Genomic DNA, 18410 nt, shown 5'->3' on the forward strand with positions numbered 1-18410 from the left:
AATGTGTGTGTGTGTGTGTGTGTGTGTGTGAGTGTGTGTGTGAGTGTGTGAGTGTGTGTGTGTGTGAGTGTGTGTGTGTGGGTGTGTTTGTGTGTGTCTGTGTGTGGGTGTGTGTGTTTGTGTGAGTGTGTGTGTCTGTGTGTGTGTGTGGGTGTGTTTGTGTGAGTGAGTGTGTGTGTGTGTGTGTGTGTGTGTGTGTGTGTGTGTTTGTGTGTGTGTGTGTGTGTGTGTGTGTGTGTGTGTGTATATGTGTGTGTGTGTGTGTGTGTGTGTGGGTGTGTTTGTGTGTGAGCTGCTATTTAAACACCACACCCTGTCCTGTCCTGGATCATAACGGAGCTGCTGCTGCTCGCTGCCTCACTGCTGCTGCTTCTGTTAAAGGTAAGAGAACATAGAGAACACACTCACAGCTTCACTAAGAGAACACAGCCTGTGACTCCAACACAACACACAGCATTGAAGTGTTTTTAAACTGCCAGAGAACAAGTCAGTGAGTCTCAGTGAGTCCGTGGAGAATCTACACAGAGCTCAAACCTCGCTCAGGAGACTCGTGTTGATGTGATTAGAGCTGGTCGATGGGTGCGGCCGGCTGCAGGCTGCAGACCCTCTGTGGCCTCCTGTAGTTACCAGAGTCTCATGTTCATGTCATGTACAGCGGGAGGATCAGAGACTAGTTCTCTGGAAGCAGAAACAAAGAGACTAAACAGAAACAGCAGCAGGCTACAGTTTACTTCTCCTTCTCTTCATCTGGACCGGCTGCTGCTGGTCCTGGAGCTCCTCAAAAAAAGACATAAAAAACAAAATGAAATCCATTCATAAACATTCAGGAATCAGAAAAAAGACTTGATTCACCAAATTATCTCTTCTCTCAGAGCTGCAGCATTCTGGATCAACTGAGAGACTTGAGAGACTTGAGACTTGTCATGTTCCTGCAGTGACGAGTCACAAGAAGAATCACATTATTTGGGAACAAAATGTTCAGTGCAGTGAATCATTTGAGTCTCTTTTACTTTCAGTGGTTGAAATCAAACAGAAAGACTTCTGGGTTAATTTAACAGGACCAGGATCACTAGAATGTGACTCACTAACAGAGCTAACATCCTCGATCCCAGAATGCAACACTCACTCTGTGATTAATGAGAAACACATCGATGCTCTTCATAATATTGTTTCAATAAAAGTCGACTTGGCTCCATTTGTTTCTAGTTTCACCTAAATTGTTGCCGGTTGATAAATATTGCATTAATTTCCTGCTTTGACTCCATGAATATTTGAGATGAACTCAGGAGAGTAGAGGAACTGTTTGTCTCAGATGTTGCTAAGTAACGCTTTCACAACCTTCCTGCTAAAGTTTCGTTAAGTGTCAAAGGTCGAGAGAGCGTTCCAGTTCTTCTCAAGTGTGTTAACTCACGATAACTTCATGGTTTACGTTTCATAATTGCATTAAACTTAACTTTACAGAGCTTGATTTAATGTCATTTCTGTGAAGTTCAGTGTGTGTGTGTGTGTGTGTGTGTGTGTGTGTGTGTAGGTGTGTGTGTGTCTGTGTATGTGTGTGTGTGTGTGTGTGTGTGTGTGTTACATAGCAGCCTCCATACTTCTTCAGATGTGTGTGCCTTGTGATCTTATCTGCTGCCCCACCCTCAGCACGTCCTGGTCCATAAATCAAACACACCTCTCTGCAGCGTTTACAGTCTGCTGGATTGTGAAGCTCTCAGTGTTCACAGACTTTAGTTTGAGTATGGAGAAACAGCAGGTGGTTCTCCGGTGGTTCTCCGGTGGTTCTCCGGTGGTCGTTTTAATTAATGAATTAGTCTACAGAACAGAACATTAGTCGTTGACTATCAACTCTTTTGATCACCAGTTCATCTTTTGAGTCACTTTTCAAACTAAAACATCTCCAAAGTGTTTCCTGGTCTTATAAAAAAAGATAATTAATTATAAAATATATTCAACAACACCTCAGGGTTTCATCTCTCTGGTGTTTCTCAGAGCAAACGATTCATTGATTGACCGAGAAAAGAATCGGCAGAGGAATCGTTTTCATCCACCTGTGTGTTTCAGTGAATTCTGAGGAAGCTCTACATTCTGCTGAAGTGGAAGTGATGATGATGATGATGATGATGATGATGATGATGATGATGTAACAGAAGTTGTCTGTGTTTCCTCCTTGCAGGTCGACTCAACATGGCAATGGTGTCTGAGTTTCTGGGTCAGCTGACGCTGTCTTACGGAGCGGTGAGTCACACAGGAAACATATTTATATATATATATATAGATATATATATATATATCTATATATATATATATATATATATATGTATATTATATCAGGACACGTATGTCCATACTATCTTTACTGCCCCCGTAGAGCAGATAAAGGTGTGGTTTGTTCTCCACCCACAGTTCACCTGAACAATCAGACACCTGATAACCTGAAGGCTGATCAATGAGTCATTTACAGTCACACAATGTGATTGATTGATCGTTTGTGGAACAGACTCTCAAAATATATATATATATATATATATATATATATATATATATATATATATATATATATATATATATATATATATATATATATATATATATCGAATGGACAAAAGAAATGATGAAGTATAAAGAGAGAGAAAGTCCTCACAAAGTTCAAACAAACATTTCATCCAGGAGACCGATGTTCATGTCACAGGTGAAACTAAATGCTGACATTGTTAAGTCAAGTCAACCAGCTCTTCTCCTAAATCTACACCTGATCCCAGACCTGATCCCAGTGTACAGGTCCAAGCCTGTTCAGACCTGATCCCAGTGTACAGGTCCAAGTCTGTTATATCATGCAGAGGAAGTCCGTTGAGACACGAGTACGATCCTGTACACACTGATAAGAGAATAATGATCATTGCGGCCCAGCGATCGGACCTCACTTCCTCTCGGGTGCATTCCCACCTGTACCGTCCCCCTGTGATTGGATCAGAGTCTCTTTGTTTTCTGCTAATTAAAGGAAGTTTAGATGATGTCACAGCACACTGTGAGGTCACATGCCTCTGTCCTCGATAGGAAGTGGAGCCTAAATTCCCCACCGTGGTGCCGGTACGAGACTTCGACCCGGCCAAAGACGCCGCCAGGATCGAGACGGCCATCAAGACTAAAGGTGAGAGTCTTTGCACATCTCAGATTTATGTCACTGTGATCCACCTGTTCCATCACAAATCCTTCAGTGGACGTCAGCCGCAAACAAAGGTTTACATCAGACCAGAGTCTGGATCACTGGTCTTCAGAGACAAACCTGAGGCTTCAGAATACAGACAACATTCATCCAACAGAGCTGTGAGTTCAGTTCAGAATACACAGTTACTTCCTGTCAACCAGACACTACTTAAAGGTTGAGATCATTAATATCATCATCTGTCGTCTATGAAAAGATCTAGAGGAGTGTGCTGATGTCAAAGCCTCTCCTCTCTGTGTTCATATATGTATATATATATATATATATATACATATATATATATTGAACTGGATCCTTGGTCAAATGGCCTCTTTGGGCTTTAAAATGCATGTTTTATTAATATTCTGTATTCATATTTATATTAATATTTATCTGAGATCAATGAACAAAGATCTCATGAATCAGGTGATTCTCATAAAGTGGTGATCTTCTTGAAGGATTCAGATCCTTTAAAGTACTAATACTTCCTATATTACTGAAGTAAAATATGAGCAGCAACATGTACATTCAGTCAGTGAAAGTAATCATACACAGGATGGATATTTTGAGTTTCCAGTATTATATTGAATGTGTTGGACCAATGATGAAATGTGTTGGACCAACCTCTTTTGAAGTTGAACCTGAAACATAAATCCTGGTTGTGCAGGAGTAGATGAACAGACCGTCATCGACATCCTGACCCGACGCAGCGGAGAGCAGCGGAGAGAGATTGCCTTTGAGTACGAACGCATCGCTAAGAAGGTTCGACCCTTTCTGCTGAATCAGAACATGAAGACACACCTGCTGGTTCTTTCTGCTTTAGTGTCACTTTGTGGTTACAAAGACGTTTGTGTGTCCCCGTTTCAGGATCTGATGACGGCCCTGAAGGGGGCGCTGTCCGGTCCTTTAGAGGCTCTAATGTTGGGTCTGATGAAGACCACCACTCAGTACGACGCCTCTGAGCTCAAAGCCTCCATGAAGGTCAGAGTCAGCAGAACTCAGTACACGAGTACAGGAGTACACAAGTACAGGAGGACAGTACTCAGTACTTTACTACAGTAAAACTCACACATGGTTTAATTTCTATCGTCCAAATATTTCACTAAATGTCAAACATGATGCACTGAACGAGTTAACGGAATAGACAGTATTTGAAGGTAGCTAACAGTAAAGTCCTACTGATGCTAATCTACTTTGATGCATCAGTATTTAATAATCTGATTCTCAGGGGCCGGTTTTCTGCAAAAGGAGCACTTTTACTTTGGATGAAAATTGTCTTTAACCAATCAGATGTCTCTGGTTGCGGTTTCAGGGACTGGGGACGGACGAGGAAACCCTGATCGAGATCGTCTGCTCCAGAAACAACAAAGAACTGGAGGAGATCAAGAAGGTTTACAAAGAGAGTACGTTTGGACAGAACCAGTAACCAGTGTTTTTTAGCTAAGTTGTATCATCAGCTACATACAAAGCTAATTAGCCTCTATGGCTAACATTAGCTAATCTCTTTATTTGTCTCTGCAGTGTTTAAGAAGGAGGTGGACAAAGACGTAGCAGGAGACACATCGGGAGACTTTGCTAAACTGCTGCTGGCGCTGGTTCAGGTAGCTCAGATGCTAATGGTCAATCGTCTTCCATTATCTGTTCAAGGCTCATTTGATTGGAGGAGTTTTGTAAACGCTTCTCAATGTATCAAACATTTGATAGAAGAGAATGTAAAATACTCTGATACTGATTTCTTGACCCATATTTTACATTTAATAAGAGGTAAATAAATACAATATCAAAAGTAGGACATGTAATTTGATTTGGCTTTGAGGGTAATTGTGACTCCATTTCTAACTATTTTCACTATTTTTACAAACCAATCGAAAATAATCAGCAGATTAATCCAAAATGAAAATAATCATTAGTTAATAGTTCAAAATGAAACTCATAATACTCTGATAGAATATATAATAGTTTGAATATTTTAACTACATTTTACTGATTATACTCACATACTTTAACTGAAAGAACATTTCACTGTCACAGAGTATGTGTGGTATTAGTACTTTTACTGTTACAGTGTTTTAAAGTGTGGTATTAATACTTTTACTGTAATAGTGTTTTTACAGTGTGGTAGTAGTACTTTTAATGGAACATAGTATTTTTACAGTGTGGTATTAGCATATATTTGTATATATATATGGTATTATAATAACTTAATTTCATCATTCTGAACCTTTTTAAATGTTATTTTATTTGTCTCTGAGAACAATGACAACAACTGCAACTCTAACAAACAGTTCTACTGAAGTTTCAACATTTTCAACAGTGACGTGATGTTTTCTTGATTTACAGACAAAGAGAGATGAACCCTCTAATGTGGTGGACTATGAGAAGATTGACGAGGACGCCAGAGTGAGTCGAACCACGTGGATATTTAGAGGAGGAACTTCAAAACTCCAAAAAGACAGTAGTAGAGATTTTATAAAAAAAAGCCCCAAATGCCACAATGCTGTCGAGCTTTTCTCCTGTAAACACTCAGTAATCAATAAATGATAATAAATGAGCAATCCATCAATCAATAAAGCACAAGTCATCAGAAACGCTTCACTATTCCTTTAAACCTCAGTACCGTTGAGTGATTTCAACCGTCATCTGTTGTTATGTGTGAACTTCTCAGTCTCTGTATGAAGCCGGGGTGAACAGGAAGGGAACTGACGTGAACACCTGGATCTCCATCATGGCTCAGAGGAGCGTCCCTCACCTGCAGAAAGGTGAATGACACCTACAACACCACAGCACATTTTGATACAGATTCACCACAATTCATATTTATTTTATGCTTAATACCAACGTTATTATGTTTATACCAACGTTATTATGTTTAATACCAATGTTCTTTATGTTTAATTCCAATGTTCTTTATGTTTAATTCCAATGTTCTTTATGTTTAATACCAACATTCTCTATGTTTAATACCAACGTTATTATGTTTAACACCAATGTTCTTTATGTTTAACACCAACGTTCTTTATGTTTAACACCAACATTCTTTATGTTTAATACCAACGTTAATTATGTTTAACACCAACGTTCTCTATGTTTAACACCAACGTTCTTTATGTTTAACACCAACGTTATTATGTTTAACACCAACGTTCTTTATGTTTAATACCAACGTTATTATGTTTAACACCAACGTTCTTTATGTTTAATACCATCATTCTTTATGTTTAATACCAACGTTATTATGTTTAACACCAACGTTCTTTATGTTTAATACCAATGTTCTTTATGTTTAATACCAACGTTATTATGTTTTACACCAACGTTCTTTATGTTTAATACCAACGTTATTATGTTTTACACCAACGTTCTTTATGTTTAATAACAACGTTATTATGTTTTTCACCAACGTTCTTTATGTTTAATATCAACGTTCTTTATGTATTCCATGTGTCTATGTTTATGTACGTATGTTTTTAATTGATAAAGTTAGAGAATGATTGTGGAAATGGTTACAATGAATGAATATTCATAACATTGTGTGTGTTTTAAGTTTTTCATGTTGTCCCTTTTGATGTGCTTTTCGTGTTGACAGTGTTTGAGAGGTATAAGAGCTACAGTCCATACGACATGAAGGAGAGCATCAGGAAGGAGGTGAAGGGAGATCTGGAGAAGTCCTTCCTCACTCTGGGTAACAAACACTACTACAGGACCAGGACTTATCCACTGCTGTCATAAAACTGTAAAAACACAGACAGAAAGTACTGAAAGACTAATACATGAGACCATGACAATAAGTAAAACATAAAACAGCAGACCGACTCTTTACATGAGCCCATACTCAAAGAGTGGAATAGTCCTTTGAGATGATGCTGGTGATGAAACAGGTCCATCTTCTCTTCACAGTGGAGTGCTTTGAAAACAGGCAGCTGTACTTCGCCAACAGACTCAGTGAAGCCATGAAGGTACAGTTTCATAGTTTTACCTAAGTTTCATACAGATGAACAATTCTGAGGTACTTGTATTTTACTTGAGTATTTCCATTTTATGCTACTTAATATTTCTACTCCACTTCATCTCTTCACTGCACTACATTTATCTTTAGTTACAAGTTAATACAAAAGTTTGAATTGAGTTGGTTAATTTTTTCTACAATGTAGCAATTCGACCGAAGTAAAGTGTCTCTCAGTAATATTAACAATAAACACAACGTTGTTTCTTCTGTCTCTCCACAGACTAAAGGAGCAAAGGAGAAGGTGGTGACCAGGATCATGGTGTCTCGCTGTGAAGTCGACCTGATGAAGATCAGAACAGAGTTCAGGAAGCAGCACAAACGATCTCTGTACCAGACCATTGCTGTGAGTATCAGCCAGTGTGTGATTTAATATTTACATCAGTACTAAGATTTAATCAATAACAAAGATGTAATATTTACATTAGTACTACACCATGAGATATTATCATTATTACTCTCACTATTGTTATGAATAATAGTATTCTTATTATCTTTATTATTATTGTTAATATTAATACTATTATTATTAATACTATTATTATTAATACTATTATTATTATCATTATCAGTATTATTACTATTATGGCTATGATTGTTGATAAGAATAATTATAATAATAAAATAAATATGTTTAAATGTTATTATTATCATTATTATCATCATTATTAACCTTGTCTCTTTGTGGTTCAGGAGCACACTAAAGGAGACTACCAGAAGGCTCTGCTCAGTCTGTGTGGAGGAGACGACTAAGACCTCAACTCTGTGTGGACTCAGTTTCCCAGAAGACCGCTGGGTTTATAATTAGTATTAGAGGCTTTTGGTGTTTTCCTCTACATTAAACAGATCAGTTTGTGAAATAAAAACGTTCCACTTGTTTGTGTGTTTGCTTGCTGTTTGGTGAAGTGACCGGCAGAGGGCAGCATAGGCTCACTGAGAGATAAAGACTAGTCTATGCTGTGTACAAGTATTGGACTCACCAGGTCACTGTAGGAGTATTTGTACACAAGTCTCCACAACAGTCTCCACACAGGACAAAGAAGACCATGTGACCCAGGAAACAATTTGTATTTCTTGAGCTACACTTTAAATATAATGTGAACAATGTTGTTTAAATACAACTACAATGAAATAGAAAACACACAAGTGTTGACAGTGAAAACAATAACATCATCTCCCTCTTCTTTAAATGTCATTGACCCTCTTCTTGATTGTACATCACTTTGTTTTACTCACTTTCTCCTCATCCCGACTGTATTCAGCCCAGGAGGCAACTTCCTGTTCTTTAAGTTCTTCAGACCTTCATGTGTTAAAGCTGCATTCTCTCTAGTGTCTATCAGGGGGCGACTCCTCTGCTTTATAGAAGTCTATGAGAAAATGACTCTACTTCTCTCTTGATTTATTCCCTCAGTAAACATTGTAAACATGAGTTTATGGTCTCAATCTCTAGTTTCAAGTCTTTTTCAATACAGCATGATGTTCATTTAGTACATTATGGTCCATTTAGAGTCAAACAGACCATAAAGCAGGGGATGCTTTAGGGCGACGTCACCATGACGACATCCTCTTCTGATATCTAGTCTGTGAATGAATATGTAATAACCTTCTTATACAAAGTCTGTGGTAATAACAGTCAGCTGTGCATTGAGGAAGAAGAGAAGTAAAAGCGTTCTTCATCAGGAGGAGTTGCTCTATACATTCATGAAGGTCTTCCTCAGTTCTCATCTGATCTTCAACCGCTTATCCGGGATCGGGTCGCGGGGGCAACAGCTCCAGCAGGGGACCCCAAACTTCCCTTTCCCGGTGCCACATCAGCCAGCTCTGACTAGGCCACTTTGGAAGTATAGTCCCTCCACCTGGTCCTGGGCCTCCCTCGGGGTCTCCTCCCAGCCGGTCATGCCTGGAACACCTCCCTAGGGAGGCGCCCAGTTGGCATCCTCTCCAGATGCTGAACCACCTCAACTGGCTCCTTTCCACGCAAAGGAGCAGCGGCTCTACTCCGAGTCCCTCTCGGATGACTGAACTTCTCACTCTATTTCTAAGGGAGACGCCAGCCACCCTCCTGAGGAAACACATTTTGGCCGCTTGTACCCGCGATCTAATTCTTTGGGTCATGATTTAATTTAATTCTTTGCCTTGCGGCTCAGCTCTCTTTTCGTCACAACGGTGCGGTAGAGCGACTGCAATACCGCCCCAGCTGCTCCGATTCTCCGGCCAATCTCACGTTCCATTGTTCCCTCACTCGCGAACAAGACCCCGAGGTACTTGACCTCCTTCACTTGGGGTAAGGACTCATTCCCTACCCGGAGTGGGCAATCCACCGGTTTCCTGCTGAGAACCATGGCCTCAGATTTAGAGGTGCTGATCCTCATCCCAACCGCTTCACACTCGGCTGCGAACCAATCCAGTGAGTGCTGGAGGTCACAGCCCGATGAAGACATCAGGACCACATCATCTGCAGACAGCAGCGCTGCAATCCTCAGCCCACCGAACTGTAACTGTGTCTTCCTCAGTTCTGTTCAATTAAAACAGGTTTTGTTGGATCATCATTTGATGTGAACATATTGGTTCTGAATTTGTCCGTAGAGCCACAAACACACATATTTGTGATGTGTGTTTGTGTAATCTCACACTAATGATCCTCCAGGTTGTTTTTCCTTTAATCGTTCGTATGTTTTCTTTTGTTTGTTTGCTGCTAATTTTCTAATTAAAGATGCTAATTTTACCTCCAGCTACAGTCACTAATTAGCATTTCTGCTGCAGAAAAAAGATATTGCTGTTAATACTGACAGAGAGAGGAAGGCGATCCGACCGACTCGTCAGTTCAGACTGAAGACGACGACGTTTCTACATTCAGACCATCAGGGAGGAAGTCAGGAGTTTATTATTATTATTATTATTGAAACACGTTGACTATAATTCATTTCCAGAACTGTTCACACTCAGCTTCATGCTAATGATGCTGATGTCATCAATATGCGAATGAGGTTATGACTTTGTTTTTGTGAGCTAGTGCTAGCATGGCTGCTTAGCAATGTAGCTAAGTAGCTAGATAGCTAAGGAGCTAGCTTGTCCTTCCTGCTGCTATGATGAAAAGTATAATGTGTTGAAACTGTTGGATCCTGGACTTTAAATGAAGTGTAACTTCCACTCAGCAGCCTCGACTCCTCTGATGAAAACAAAGAACACAAAAAGACGATATCTTCATGATGCTGCAGCGCCATCAACACGTGTTGTTCCTCTGAACACTGCCGAAGCTATGAAGGTGATAAAGATTCAGGAACACGTTAATTCACGGTGAGTTTCTGTTTTCAGACAGAAGTCGTGTTAATGAATCAGCTCTTCTCTCAGCTCTCGGTGTTGATCTGCTGACCTGCACGAGTGTTATTTGTTTAAAGCAGAGCGAATCCTCAATCGTCATGCTCCCATAATCCCATCCCCGGCCTTCCTTTTCAATCCCATCATCCCCCTCTCTCTCCCTCACCCCCAGAACCTCCCGCCGGCTCCCAGAAATCACTACGACGGCCACTCCAACATGAACCAAATGTCAGCCTCTCCTGCCTCGGTAATTACAGCGCTGCCCGTCTTCCTCCTTTGAAAACCAACATGTGGAGGACTGTGAAGGTGAAAGCAGGAGAGGAGGAGGCGTGAGTTTAGGATTAATCCACCTTCACATCTCAAGTGTTGCTGAAACAGTTCTTGAAGGAGAGTATATTTGCTGATGACAGAAGATATTTCACCTTTGATCCTGCAGCTGGTTCATTCTTCTTCTCTTCTGTCGACTCGTTTTGTCGTGATGTCACCAATCACAGAGCCACAGTATTGTTCAACCAGTTCACTTATTGATCGTTCTGTACAAAACATCAGAAAACACACACAGCTTGTTCTTTACACCGATCATTTTCCAGGAAGAAACTATTTCACTACTATTTAAATTGGAAAGATGAAAAGAGGAATCATTCATGCATAATGCAAAGCAACAGATGAGGCTCTCAGATAAACCATTTAGTGTCTTTTCAGCTCAAATCAAGGCTTCAAGTCATGAATCCTGATGAGCACACCAGGCCGCCACATGCTTCGTAAAAGGAACAATTAAGAAGCGGCCCGCTAATTAAGCGCCGAGATCAAGAGCCTTACTGTCTCCGCCCTGAAGCCGGCTTCTCCACCGGGCCGCCGATCAAAGCGACGCCCGAGGATCGGCACATCTCCTCCGGCTAAATGCAGATCGACGCTCCTCGTTACAAAAGAGAACAGTCAAAACTGACACAAGCAGAGAACACTACAAATATTTCCTGCAGAAAAGTCTCAGCTTGTTGAATCATTATTACACAAATGAAGCCAGAAACCGTGTTTGAGAGTCCAAACAAAGACACAACTGTCTTTCTTTCTACTCTCCAAAGCTAACGAAGCCACATTCACGCCCGCCTACTGAGCCGCACATCTTCAGACACCTTTTCTTCAGCTCTTGTTCTTGGGGAATATGCAAAGTTTATCAGGCCCGCATCCTGACTTTCATGTCAGGCCTCGGCTTCTTGACTGAGCTGCAGACAGACGCTGAGAGAGATTGAGGAGTCAGGTAGAAGCCGCGTCAGCCTGCAGGCTTGAGTGACGCCCATGTGTGCTAATGCGCCGCGACGTGCTCCTGATGTCAGCTCTTCATTATAAATACTTTTAAAGGGGCTCCGACCTTCTGAGCGCTGCGTGCACGAGCCTTTGATTTCTGCTCCTCGTGGGTTTCGGGTTCGTCGTTGTGACAGCGCTGCTGTCAGCTCCTCATCACGGGCCTCTTGTCGTCTTTTTGTGGGAAGTTTTGCAACAATTATCATAAATATTTCATCTCTTTCTGCCCTGCGTCGCCCCTGCTGCTGAAACAGGATCCGGCTGATGTCACCAGAGATGTCACCGAGCGCTGCCGGAAAACGACAAACCTTTGTAAAGTGTGCTTTTCTCTCCATTAACATACAAAGACGAAGCCAGAGAGGCAAACAGCCAAACATATGTTCCCTTTGTGGAGTCTTTTATTGAACATATTTGGAAGCAAAGAAAGCAGAGTTTGATTACGAGGGGAAAAGCCTGAGTGCATTCATGAGACATACTTGTACACATTATTTATTTCACACCAACTTATTTACATTCTAGATGGAAGTTTACCGAGGGAATCTACTGACACACCGGGATAAAGAGGAGAAACCTCCAGGTAAGTAGTGCAGAGAACTCACAGAGGAGCTCCGTCTTTTCAACAAAGTTTCCTCTCAGTCAAATCTTTCGCTCTGCACAAAACGAAGGTGCAGCAACATTATAAGGGCACATAAAGCTGTGCCAATTAATCCCTGTGTCTGCTTGTGCCTGCAGCCATCAAGCAGCAAAATTAAATATATACTTGCATCTGATTTCAAAGGAGATGTAAAACCCTCTCTGGCTGCAGCGCACACTGTGGAAGACTTTACTTAAGCATCATTAAAATGGAAGCGAAACATTTCACCACTCGTGCCGTCGGCTACGGTTCAGCACTTCAAAACAAACTGCATCCAGCGCTCCGGTCCAACGCGCAGCTTTCACTATTTCATGTTGTTTGTAGGCGCCAAGTTGATGAAAGATTCAGAACACAGAGAGAAAATGAAGAAGCTCTGCATAGATTCAGAGATGAAAACACTGATTCCTTAGTGCTGATGATACAATCGACTGACCACCAGAGGAGGTAAATACAACAACTAATCAGATATATATATATAATATATAATCATAGAGCCTCATGATTCTTCACCTCCATCATCACAGTTTATTCTGACTCAATCACACATACAAACACTCACTAGAGCACCAAATGTGGTGCAAGCGATTGTGAATCAACTTCACCTGATTTTAGTGCAAATGAAAGTGAACAGGTGGACAGGAGAGGCAACAGCAAGAAAACGCCCGAAAAGGAGTGTATATATGTATATATATATACATATATATATATATACATAAATATTATATATAATATTTAAATAAAAGTGAAAGGTCTAAGAGTCACATGTTCTGTAAGTTGTAAACAGAAGAAATAAATAGTGAATGGATAAACATGGAACAGTGATTCATGATTAAGAACTGTTTGTTCATGTAAAGATGATTATTTACTGTATTTATGTGTTTGTAGGATTTATATTGACAGTGGCCGATGTTAAAGACAGATATGATGTATCATGGCAGCAGTGTACATGTTCAGTGCAATTGACAACATATGACATATGATTTCCGTTCATCATTCACTTTTATTATTAGTGTTATTAGTCACATGTAAAGAGTCGACAGAACAATACGATGTGTTGGAATAGAATACAGGCCAACTCAGCAATAAGAGCTCCAGACATTAAATATAGAATATGAGATCAAAAATGTAAAAAGATGACGAGGAAACTATTCATAGTACCTTGAGTGTTACAATAATCATAGTACATTTGAAATGCATTTATTAAACAAACTCAAGGACGGTGTATGAGGGACTGAAGACGGTGGATTCCAGAGAAACTACTGATGTCTCCAGGGTCAGTTCATGTGTCTGTATCATTGAAGCAGAGACACTTTTCATACTAACTACTGTCTCAACAGTAACAGTGACTTGCTCAACAAGGCCTGAGCTCCACATAGTCTGGACTACAAACACATCATCACAGCTGCCATCTTGTCTTCCTGCTGGCCTTCTTCATGGTTTATGGAACAAGGTGCTCCATTAGTGACAAGCTGTGACTCCAGAGACGAAGGAAAATATGCATCATCTGAAGTTAAACAAAGGGATGGAGGAGTTTCACCGTGCTGTTTGATTCTAATGTGATTCAGTTTTTATGAGTGAGTGTCGTCTGTTGTCGGGCAGATCAACCATCATCTGTCACTGAACTTCCTAACAAAGCTGTCATTGAATGGACTCAGTCAGCCTCCATCTCTGATCCACGTCTCCAATACATATATTATCCACATAATAACCCTCATCTACCCACCCGCCCCACTGACCACCACCTCAGGCTCCTCCAGCAGCAGTTTATCACAGAGACGTACATCGTCTTCTTCATATTCCCTGTAGTCAGCTCATCGTCTTCCTCATGTTCCCTGTAGTCAGCTCATCGTCTTCCTCATGTTCCCCGTAGTCAGCTCATCGTCTTCCTCATGTTCCCCGTAGTCAGCTCATCGTCTTCCTCATGTTCCCCGTAGTCAGCTCATCGTCTTCCTCATGTTCCCTGTAGTCAGCTCATCGTCTTCCTCATGTTCCCCGTAGTCAGCTCATCGTCTTCTTCATGTTCCCTGTAGTCAGCTCATCGTCTTCCTCATGTTCCTCGTAGTCAGCTCATCGTCTTCTTCATGTTCCCTGTAGTCAGCTCATCGTCTTCCTCATGTTCCCTGTAGTCAGCTCATCGTCTTCCTCATGTTCCCCGTAGTCAGCTCATCGTCTTCTTCATATTCCCTGTAGTCAGCTCATTGTCTTCCTCATGTTCCCTGTAGTCAGCTCACCGTCTTCCTCATGTTCCCTGTAGTCAGCTCACCGTCTTCTTCATGTTCCCTGTAGTCAGCTCAACGTCTTCCTCATGTTCCTTGTAGTCAGCTCATCGTCTTCCTCATGTTCCCTGTAGTCAGCTCACCGTCTTCTTCATGTTCCCTGTAGTCAGTTCACCGTCTTCTTCATGTTCCCTGTAGTCAGCTCATCGTCTTCTTCATGTTCCCTGTAGTCAGCTCATCGTCTTCTTCATGTTCCCTGTAGTCAGCTCATCGTCTTCTTCATGTTCCCTGTTGTCAGCTCACCGTCTTCCTCATGTTCCCTGTAGTCAGCTCATCGTCTTCTTCATGTTCCCTGTTGTCAGCTCACCGTCTTCCTCATGTTCCCTGTAGTCAGCTCATTGTCTTCCTCATGTTCCCTGTAGTCAGCTCATCGTCTTCCTCATGTTCCCTGTAGTCAGCTCAACGTCTTCCTCATGTTCCCTGTAGTCAGCTCAACGTCTTCTTCATGTTCCCTGTAGTCAGCTCACCGTCTTCTTCATGTTCCCTGTAGTCAGCTCACCGTCTTCTTCATGTTCCCTGTAGTCAGCTCACCGTCTTCTTCATGTTCCCTGTAGTCATCTCACCGTCTTCTTCATGTTCCCTGTAGTCAGCTCACCGTCTTCTTCATGTTCCCTGTAGTCAGCTCACCGTCTTCTTCATGTTCCCTGTAGTCAGCTCAACGTCTTGTTCATGTTCCCTGTAGTCAGCTCAACGTCTTGTTCATGTTCCCTGTAGTCAGCTCAACATGTTCTTCATGTTCCCTGTAGTCAGCTCATCGTCTTGTTCATGTTCCCTGTAGTCAGCTCACCGTCTTCTTCATGTTCCCTGTAGTCAGCTCACCGTCTTCTTCATGTTCCCTGTAGTCAGCTCACCGTTTTCTTCATGTTCCCTGTAGTCAGCTCACCGTCTTTTTCATGTTCCTTGTAGTCAGCTCACCGTCTTCTTCATGTTCCCTGTAGTCAGCTCACCGTCTTCTTCATGTTCCCTGTAGTCAGCTCACCGTCTTCTTCATGTTCCCTGTAGTCAGCTCAACGTCTTGTTCATGTTCCCTGTAGTCAGCTCAACGTCTTGTTCATGTTCCCTGTAGTTAGCTCAACGTGTTCTTCATGTTCCCTGTAGTCAGCTCAATGTCTTCTTCATGTTACCTGTAGTTAGAATAACATTTCCTTCATGTTCCCTGTAGTCAGCTCAACGTCTTTTTCATGTTCCCTGTAGTCAGCTCATCGTCTTCTTCATGTTCCCTGTAGTCAGCTCATCGTCTTCTTCATGTTCCCTGTAGTCAGCTCACCGTCTTCTTCATGTTCCCTGTAGTCAGCTCATCGTCTTCTTCATGTTCCCTGTAGTCAGCTCAACGTGTTCTTCATGTTCCATGTAGTCAGCTCACCGTCTTCTTCATGTTCCCTGTAGTCAGCTCACCGTCTTCTTCATGTTCACTGTAGTCAGCTCATCGTCTTCTTCATGTTCCCTGTAGTCAGCTCAACGTCTTGTTCATGTTCCCTGTAGTCAGCTCATCGTCTTCTTCATGTTCCCTGTAGTCAGCTCAACGTCTTGTTCATGTTCCCTGTAGTTAGCTCAACATCTTCTTCATGTTCCCCGTAGTTCTGCAGGTGTTTTGTCACAAACCAAAGTATTGGATACATTTACATGGAGACCTGATGGAACGTCAGTGGATCACCAAAGTTCATCCTGAGTGGAACATGAACGATGAACTACATTTCATCTCAATCCATCCAACTGTTGTTGAGACGGTTCAGTTTGGACCAAAGATAACAAGAGGATGGAGATCAAAACAAATCAAACAATCAGTTCATGTCCACAGTCCTGCAAGCAAATAAGTGAAATCAGCTCAGGGGTCCAAATACGTGCAGAGCCTTTAACCCTACAGACGACGATCCATCATCAAGGAATTTTGTCATCTATTCAAAGAAGAAGAAGAACAACAGAGTTGGCACCAGACCGTGACTTTTCTTTTCAGCGGGTGTCCAGTTTGGTTGACATCTTTTACACACTTCAGTTAATTTAAGTGTGAAAGCATCCCAATTCAGTTTCCACAGATAAAAAAGAGCATCGACTCTACATAAATGTAAAAAGCATGAATTAGTCTCAGTTTTAACATAGTTTGTGGGGCTTTATCAATCTTCCCTGCTCTGTCTCCTCATCTTTCCAGCCGTCCTGCTGAGAGACTCCATCTCGTCCCCGGCTCTGTGCAGGCTGAGCCGGGCCCCAATGAGTTATTATTACATCCTGAGAATATGCAAATTGAAGCAGCTCGACGGTGTGTGTTTTTGATGGAAGAATACAAATCACCGCAGACATGACACTTTTTTAATTTTCCTGATGAATGTAATGCTTCAGAAAGAGGAAGGATTGATGACGGGGTGTAATGAACTCTTTAGCACAGAGAGACTCTGAGGCTTTTCATTACACTGTCCTGTATGAAGACGCTCCTCCACAAATCTGTCCCGGACAGCTCAGTACAGCACAGTGGTGGTATAGGCCGCTAACCACAGAGTCCACAGAGTCCACAGAGTCCACCAGTAATGTGATCAGTGGAAGAAGAACACAGTAACCCTCTCATTCTGACCACGAGTGTGTGGTGTCTGTATCTGCAGAGACTCTGTCCTCTGGATTGTTATCTCTGGACGTTTCTGGACGTCGACCTCTGTCAAATGTAATGACCAGGTAGTGAGGGGAACTTTGAATGTTGTGTTTTCATTGTGCCTTTAAGTAAAAGCAGCAACAACGCTGTGTAAGAAAAGCCCTGCATTTCAATGTACTAAAGTATAAGTCAAGTACCAAAAGCAAAAGTTCTCATTTTATCATTCTCAATAATGGCCCATTTCAGAATAATGTATATGATATGACTGGATTGTAATTATTGATTCCTTAATAATTAATAATAATGCAGCTATACTGTATGTGCTGAAGGAATCAATAAAGTCTGATATAATAATATCATAATATATTAGTTGATTATGTTTTGTATTCTTAATCTGTAAAGTAACTAAAGATGTAGTGCATTAAAATTATATTTACCTCTGAGATGTAGTGGAGTACAAATATAAACGAGCAGAAAATAGTACCTCAGAACTGTACTTAATGACAGTACTAGAGTAAATATGCTTCATCTGAACACTTAAATGGTGAAAACTTTGTCTCCTACTCACCACTGAAGGTTTCCACGAGGAGATCTTGTTGAGGTTTTCAGATCTCTAGCTTTGTATCTTCTGTCACAGTAACATTGGGGTCAATGAAATTTGGTTTGCACTGTTAAAATAAACCAAAACATGTATTTAAAAAAGTGTTGTTCATGTTAGTCTGGATACTGTGAACACTTATTACCAACAGGTAAAAAATCAATCTGTGTATCAATGGAGCCAAACCTGTAACGGTTTTCTACAACTCATGAGTTGAGCTTCACAACCCGGCGTTCATACAAACAACGTTCTGCTTTGATTCATCATCGGCACAAATCACACTGCTCAGCCTCCTCGGGAACGCTTCTGTATTGTTATTTGATTCCAGGGTGCTGGAGAGGAGGCTCCAACTGACTGTCGAACCTCAGATCCAGGAGGAGCAAAGTGGATTCTGAGATGGACCTAACGTTCAGTTCAGCTTCAGCAGTGATGAAGACTTTGTACCGGACCGTGGTGAAGAAGAAGCTGAACCAGAAGACAAAGTTCTGGATTCACA

The 18410-nt window shown here is 41.4% G+C and overlaps 1 protein-coding gene across 1 annotated transcript; it reads left to right on the top strand.

Moving 5' to 3' along the window:
• Window positions 1-314: 314 nt before the first annotated feature.
• LOC137886352 (annexin A2-B-like) lies at window positions 315-8085 on the top strand. The gene is made up of 13 exons (XM_068728784.1): window positions 315-381; window positions 2177-2238; window positions 3058-3151; window positions 3873-3967; window positions 4073-4186; window positions 4518-4608; window positions 4727-4806; window positions 5546-5605; window positions 5871-5964; window positions 6792-6887; window positions 7103-7161; window positions 7432-7554; window positions 7902-8085. The coding sequence occupies exons 2-13, from the start codon at window positions 2188-2190 to the stop codon at window positions 7959-7961; spliced, it is 1017 nt and encodes a 338-aa protein (XP_068584885.1). The 5' UTR covers window positions 315-381; window positions 2177-2187; the 3' UTR covers window positions 7962-8085.
• Window positions 8086-18410: the final 10325 nt, after the last annotated feature.

Source organism: Cebidichthys violaceus, unplaced genomic scaffold (assembly GCF_023349555.1).
Source record: "Cebidichthys violaceus isolate CVI_PGR_0920_01 unplaced genomic scaffold, fCebVio1.0.p SCAF_43, whole genome shotgun sequence".
Lineage (NCBI taxonomy): Eukaryota > Metazoa > Chordata > Actinopteri > Perciformes > Stichaeidae > Cebidichthys > Cebidichthys violaceus.